The sequence below is a fragment of the Spinacia oleracea genome, chromosome 2 (assembly GCF_020520425.1).
Source record: "Spinacia oleracea cultivar Varoflay chromosome 2, BTI_SOV_V1, whole genome shotgun sequence".
In the NCBI taxonomy this organism is placed as follows: domain Eukaryota; kingdom Viridiplantae; phylum Streptophyta; class Magnoliopsida; order Caryophyllales; family Amaranthaceae; genus Spinacia; species Spinacia oleracea.
Window position 1 is genome coordinate 77,618,947 of NC_079488.1, and position 7,609 is coordinate 77,626,555.

The window sequence follows — 7,609 nt, forward strand, 5'->3', positions numbered from 1 at the left end:
AACCGCACTCACAGCCCACTTACCAACTACCTGGCATAGTAGACTTGGACATCCATGATCGCAGATTTTAAGCTTTCTTATGAATAAACAATTTACTTCATGTAATAAGGGTCATGTTTCAAAATTTTGAAATTCTTGTCAGTTAGGAAAGCACTCTCGTTTGCCGTTTCACAATTCAATAAGTACTACATCTTCTGCTTTTGATATAACTCATGCTGATTTATGGACTTCTCCTATTCGTAGTAATAAAGGTCATAAATATTATTTAGTACTTTTAGATGACTTTACCCATTTTGTGTGGACCATACTCCTCCAATACAAATCGTAGGCATTTCAGTCATTCCCGAACTTCAGAAAAATGTCCTTACTCAATTTGAACGACCAGTTAAATCATTTCAATGTGACCATGGGAGGGAATTTGACAATGACGCGTTTAAATTAGTTTGTCTCCATAATGGTATGGTTTTTCGGTTTTCTTGTCCTCACACTTCTTCGCATAATGGTAAAGTAGAACGCATGATTAAAACTTTAACTAACATGTCTCGGACTCTCCTGTTTCATGCTTCCATTCCCCCGTCCTATTGGATAGACTCCTTAGAAACGGCTACATATTTAATTAATATTCTTCCCACTGAGACACTTGCTAACATTTCCCCTGCCGAGGTCTTGTTTCGCAAAATCCCCTCTTATGAGCATATTAGGATTTTTGGGTTTCTATGTTTTCCTAATCTTTCGACTACGATCCCACATAAACTTGCTCCGCGGTACTTCTTCCCACTTGAGTTTTTTTTTCATAATAGATTTATACGGAGTAGTTAATTTTAAGTCAGTTATCATCTTATCAATAGAATAACCTTCTGTTAGACATTCACTCATAGATGGAATTTCAAATCAGAGTATCAGGCAGATTTACATTTTCCTGGATTTTTGCATATTTTGGAATTTTCTTCCTAAGGCATCATCTCAATGTGGTCACTTTTGCACTCTGGACAAACTTCATCATATCTAAGATTTAGTTAACCTTATCATTTGTCAAACTTTTTGGAACATCACTTTAGCTCGATATTCTAAAAACCAGACTATGATCAAGGATACTGTGACTACATGTTGAAGAAAATATTCAATTCATACGATGAGGAACAAGCTAATACATCACTTATATTAAGGTACTTCTTCCCACTTGAGTTTTGATATATTAAGATACTTCTTCCCACTTGAGTTTTTTTCCGAATAGATTTATAGTTAATTTTAAATCAACTATCAATCTTTCTCATTTACCGACAATTGTTGAATTACATAATTTCATAAATATTTGTGATTTACGATTACTGACATTTTTGGCATCAATGTTTACAATTACATTATTTCATATATTTGGGTAATAAAGAGTTCTTACTGTGATGTTTGTTAACAATTCACATGCATTGACGTTTGTTGCTGCTAGATGTACTTTGGTCGAGCGTCACGTAATACTTTAGTATGTACACAGAGTAATACTTTAATACCCACTACACCACACTCAATATCATTCATGTTCTATTTTACTATTAAACTTTCAAGTGTTTCAACTTTCACTTTCCAAATTTCAAGAACTTTCCAGCAAGTTTACATTCTAATATTGAGGCTAGACCACACTGATTTTTGTTGTGAATCGTGTGACAGTAAAAAAAAATAAATAAATAAAAATCTTATCTATTTTTAATCATCAATACATACTCCGTATAACAATCGGGAAGTATATAATTTCATGCTTGAAGATTTTGGGGAAGTTCTTGATTTAATAACGAAATATAATACTCTAACAACTTGCCTGGTTTATTTAGTGAATAATATTTTGAATTGGATCTGATGAGAATATTGTTTGTACATAATGTCTCCATTGAGAAATCAAGTATTAGAGGGTAACGGGAGAGGAAGACCAAACAACTAGAATTATTAGTAGTTATGTCTCTCAGTCTACCAAAGCAGTACGTGTAATTCTTCACACTTTGGATGTCGAAGTCGAAGTGTTTTCTACCCACTTTAAGTTATCTACACACTTTGGATGTTTCTAAATCCTATGGTTCCCAATTCCAATGGCCAAATGTATTTTGGTGGCCGGAATTATACATGATTAATATGTTAGCTTTGATTTATAGGAAAAACTAGCGATCTATATTCATAAAAATATGAAATTCAATTGAAAATGTTAACGGTTTGACTATTATCTTTTCGAAAATTAGTTCTTATTAGTATTGTTTTATTATCACCTACATTGAAATAGTTGCCTTTTATTTTTCTCTTCTATATTAGATTTGAAATAAGTGCTTCAATGGTCTTATTTGAATGACCGTGGAATGTGACAATTTCACATATATTGATAATTTCATTGTACATGCATGAATCACAAGATTTGGTCAAAACAACAAAAATAAACGGAGTATTAGATTTTTCGTGCTTTGATATTTGATGAAGTTTAAGAAATATGACCATCATATTAAAATAATATAAAAAACATGTCCAAGAAAAATATTTAGATTAATTAGCTCTATAATAAACCCGTTCGTAGAACAGGCTAAAGAGCTAGTTTATTAAAAGAAACTATTCCAATTCCCAATTGTAAAGTTGGTGCAAAGAAAATTATTCCGCAATCTCTGGTTATTAAGCGAGAGTTCTACCGTTAAGCTCCAATTGATTCTTTAGAAAGAACCCACTTATATGCACTAGAGTTGATGTCAAAGTGTCTATGTTTTGTCATGGCTAGTTGGCTATAGTAGGCCAATTTCTTTGGTGGTCAGCTCCACACCGTTTTTTGGTGTAGAATAATTTGAACGACATGACCAAACAATACGTGAGACCGTGACTCATTTTGTGCCATGAATCTACCCTAGACCTTGGTGGCACGACACAAGACCACCGTCTTGTGTCAGTAGACTCTGCTAGTCCGGTTACACGAGGCACTAGTAAGACTATGCTTTATTCACCTTATTTTTATTGTTTGTTTCATATTTATGTTTAAATTAGACTATACCAGATCAAATAAGAAAAATTTAATTAGACTAAACCATACTAGAAAAGTAAAAAAAAATACTCAAATAAAACATTGAGATCAAACCTAACAAGAAAAATTCAGATCATACTAAACGAGGAAAATAAGGCTACACCAAACTAGAAAATAGAAAAATTAAACTAGTGTGTGCCCCGGGCGATGCCCCGGTTGCTACTTTGAATAATTAAAATTCGAGATTCTTTTTGCAACTCAATATTTGACCAAAATGCATTTAGTCCATAAAAGTGAAAGATTCATTGAGTTCATCAATCACACATGTACGTTATCGTCATTTATCATGCCAAATAATTTTTCAGTTAGATCATCTTACAATTCGTTTAACTTATTTTCTAATGGAACTACGTTCTTCAAATTAATAAGATATATGCATGACATTTATGTAATTGATGCTTATGAGACTTATGATATATATCAGGTTTAATTCATTGTTCTTCTAATATTTTAATTGCTTTTTTTTATTCCAATATATTCCATAAAAAATAAAAGGTAACATAAATATTTAGTTGTTTTAGACTTCATGTTAACATGTGTTTATAAATTAATGTGAATGGATAAACAATAATTAATGGTTGGTTAGGATGGCAATGAGAGTTATTCGTCAAACGTGAGGTAAAAACGTCTTTTAATATATCAGTATAGATCAGATCATACCACAAGAAGAAAATGGAATCTAAACTCTAAAGCTCTAGAGAGGCGTCAGAGGCCGCTAACAAATTTACAATACAAGCCTCAAAACACAAAATACTTAATATCCCAATTACCAGTAGCCCAAATCCTAAACTCCAAAGCCCAAAGCCCAACATTCAAAAAATTAATAAAGTAATTAATATTATTCATCCATATATAAATGACCAAAATAGAAACGATACTATGCCGCGTTTGGAGAACGCGGGATACAATCTAATTTAATTATGTGCGTAAATTGAAAGCCAACTCCACCATCCTATAAATACTCGTTTCCAACCTGCCTTCATTTCTCTCTCCATCTCACCCTCTCTCACATCAATTCCGCCGAATTCAATGGTTCAATTTTCTCTCTCTTCTTCTTATTTTCCCGCACAAATTAGGGTTTAATAATCCCGATGTCTCTGTTGCTTAATTGTTACATTTCTTTTTTTCAGGCTTTACCTAATCAGCAAACTGTTGATTATCCTAGTTTCAAGCTTGTCATCGTCGGCGATGGTGGCACTGGTATATACAATTTTGCTTACACTCTAATTCGTATTTTCGTTCATCTTTTAATTTCGATTATTATATTTTTTTTTCCGATTGATTTTGTTCTTTGGATACGTAAAAGTTTGATGACAATATTACTGCGCGAATTACTTAATTTTGACGATCTTTATGAAAAGAATGTTGAATTTTATGTCCATGTCTTTATTTTGTGGTCTATACATAAGATTTTGATGTGATGATGTCTAGAGTTTGGTATAATTGTTTAGACAATTTCTAATACAAGTGAACTCGAAATTGAAAGTATGATTTACGTGTTTCCGTGGAGGCGGTCCATGTAGTGTCTTGATTTTGTTAATTCGATTAAAAATTTCTTTTGAATTATGTTATAGTATGTGAATGTGTAACATGAGAATTGATACGTGAATAAATATTCGATTGTTAATTAGGGAGAAATTATACCACTAGTATTTTGACTATGTTTATTCAATAAAAAAATGCCCCCGAATAATATGTGGATTAGGGTAGCTAGTGATATTGAAGTGTGCAAATACATTCTTATAAGAAGAAGAGAAACATGAGAATTGATACGTAAAGAAATATCCGATTCTTGAAAATTCGAGCTAAATTTTGAAGAAAAAAGGATTGTTTGCTGCCAGATGATATTTGAAGTGTACACAACTACACACATTCTGATACTTCGTATAAAAGAGAAACATGAGAATTACTTGTTGAAAATTTGAGTTAAACACCGAAGAAAAAACATGGTTTGAGCACTTTTTGCCAAGATACTGTGCTCTCGCTGGTCCTTTAATGTGGTTAATTATTTCTTATTTTGACTATTCTAGCAAAATTCCAAAGACAAAGTACGATTTGCTCTCCTATTGGTTTGGAGAGCAATTTATTTTACCACGTTTCTTGTGTCATGTCTTTTCAAAAAGAAAAAAACATTGAGGTTATGGTTTCATGATTGGTGGGCCATTGATATTTAAACTATCTTTCTTTTAACAGAATTGGAATTAGTGTGTCTGGTGCCTTGTCTATGCAACAATAATGTATAAGTGGATTTTATGTAGCAATTGTGTTTACAGAGTGAAGCGTACGATAGACTGCGTTTCCCTGATTACTTAAATACTTGGGTTGTTTTGCGTCTTCGTAAGAAAAATAATTGTATATCATCTAAAATTTTGAATGTTGCCGCAGGAAAAACTACTTTTGTTAAGAGGCATCGTACCGGGGAGTTTGAAAAGAGATATGAACGTAAGTCTCCCGACAGCTTCTCTGTTGATATTGCCACCCTTTAATCTTCAAGGATTCAAATGTTATAGAATTAACATTAATCTTGATCTCCCTTTATCCAGCAACTATTGGTGTAGAGGTTCACCCATTGGACTTCACCACAAACTGTGGGAAAATAAGATATTACTGCTGGGATACTGCCGGACAGGAGAAATTTGGAGGTCTTAGAGATGGTTACTAGTAAGTACAACTTGAAAGCAATACAACTATTAAATTTTTACTTTTTGCCTGAATTGGTACTTGTCTGATGTTGCTACTGATTGGATTGGTGGCTTTACTATTTTACCGTGTATGGCTATTGACTACTCCGTAGTTGGTGTTCTTTGGTCGATCACATTGTAGTGCTCCTTGTCTGACCGCTACTCTGCTCAATTTTATTGCACTGATGCTAATGTATGCGTTCATCCTCTTAACTATATTTACCCCAATGGATATAATTACACCGTGATGTCACACTGTCACCTGGCTACCACTGTGGTCGCCTTTGGCTGTTTAGACCAACAATGTTTGATAAAAAGGAATCAGTCGGAAGTGTTTGCAGTTCATGTGGTAGTCCTCTTTTTCTGCTTCTCTAGCTTTTCATTGGGAGTTTGGGGGATTAGAGGTTTAAGATTTTTCCTTAAATGATTTTTATCTTGATTCTTGAGAAGTCATGAGTCTTTCTTTACATCTTTTTGAAAGAAACTATTTTTGTTGTGTTGTTTTCTTTCTTTTTTTTGACCGTATGTTTCATTATTTCTTGTCTAGTTTTGTGTATTTCCTTGGTGTTATATCTTGCCTATGTGACATTCTGTTTGCTTGATTATCTAAACCAAACTGCTTCCCTCAATCTATGAGCTTAGTCATCTTTGTTTTTCTAACTGCGCATGTTGATGCAGTATCCACGGACAGTGTGCTATCATTATGTTTGATGTTACAGCCCGACTGACATACAAGAATGTTCCAACTTGGCATCGTGATCTTTGCAGGTTAGTCTCTCTTACTCTGACATCATTTTGGTCAATGCGTGTAGGTTTATTAATTTGAATTTTGTATCCGAACAGGGTCTGTGAAAATATCCCCATTGTTCTCTGTGGGAACAAAGTTGATGTGAAGAACAGGCAAGTGAAGGCAAAGCAGGTTACATTTCACAGGAAGAAGAATCTGCAATACTATGAGATATCTGCAAAGAGCAACTACAACTATGAGAAGCCTTTCTTGTACCTTGCCAGGAAACTTGCTGGGTAATTTTTGTGCCCATTTTTCACTTTCTGCTGCAGTTTGCGGGAATTAAATATTTTATAAAAAAAAACTTGTGTTTCTTATGTTATCTCTGGTTCAATTTTGGTTGTTTTAGGGATGGTAATCTGTACTTTACAGAGGAGGTTGCCCTTATTCCGCCTGAAGTACAAATTGACCTGGCTGCGCAACAAATGTAAGTGTTGAATTGATTTAGATTATTCATGATGTTTTTCAGCTGTGTAAAGGGATTGTTTTTAAGTGTCTGAAGGACATGTAATGTAATTTTATCCAGAAGTCTAATCAGTAGCATTGGTTTCTCGTGTTTTAAACAGGCATGAAGCAGAACTTGCCCAAGCAGCTGCGCAGCCATTGCCAGATGACGATGATGATGCATTTGAGGCTTAATTAGTGGGGCAGGCTCTCAGGATCACTCTTTAGTAGTTTTGACCTTTAGGGGATGCACCTTCTGAAGAACACCATACTTTGTTTTAATATAAAATCATATGCATGTCTATTACTCTTATCATCTAAGTACAAGTTAAATACGAAGTAGTCTCTGTTGTGACTTTCGTCCTTTTGTCAAATGTTGATTATGGTATATACAAATTTGGATATGCATGTAGGAAATTCGCGTCTTCTCTTCCTCTTTCCTTTATGTGTTAAAGTCTCGGTTTCTTCTTCTTTACCGTATATGCTTTCTCACTAACAACTAGCTACCTTACATATGCAAATTATTAGATGCATCCGGGTGCATCGTGCACCCAAGGTTCATGCCCATGATTAGAGATGGCTAGTGGGTCGGATTTGACCCAGCCAACCCTAATACAGTCCATAATGTGTCATGTGGTTGGACCAACTTATGAGTAC

The 7,609-nt window shown here is 34.1% G+C and overlaps 1 protein-coding gene across 1 annotated transcript; it reads left to right on the forward strand.

Annotated features, from left to right (window-relative positions):
- Positions 1-3,944: 3,944 nt before the first annotated feature.
- On the forward strand, positions 3,945-7,369 carry LOC110800986 (GTP-binding nuclear protein Ran-3). The gene is made up of 8 exons (XM_022006295.2): positions 3,945-4,072; positions 4,171-4,240; positions 5,426-5,482; positions 5,584-5,701; positions 6,400-6,489; positions 6,565-6,744; positions 6,858-6,935; positions 7,075-7,369. Exons 1-8 carry the CDS (start codon positions 4,070-4,072, stop codon positions 7,145-7,147), a joined length of 669 nt encoding a protein of 222 aa, XP_021861987.1. The 5' UTR covers positions 3,945-4,069; the 3' UTR covers positions 7,148-7,369.
- The last annotated feature ends 240 nt before the right edge of the window (positions 7,370-7,609 follow it).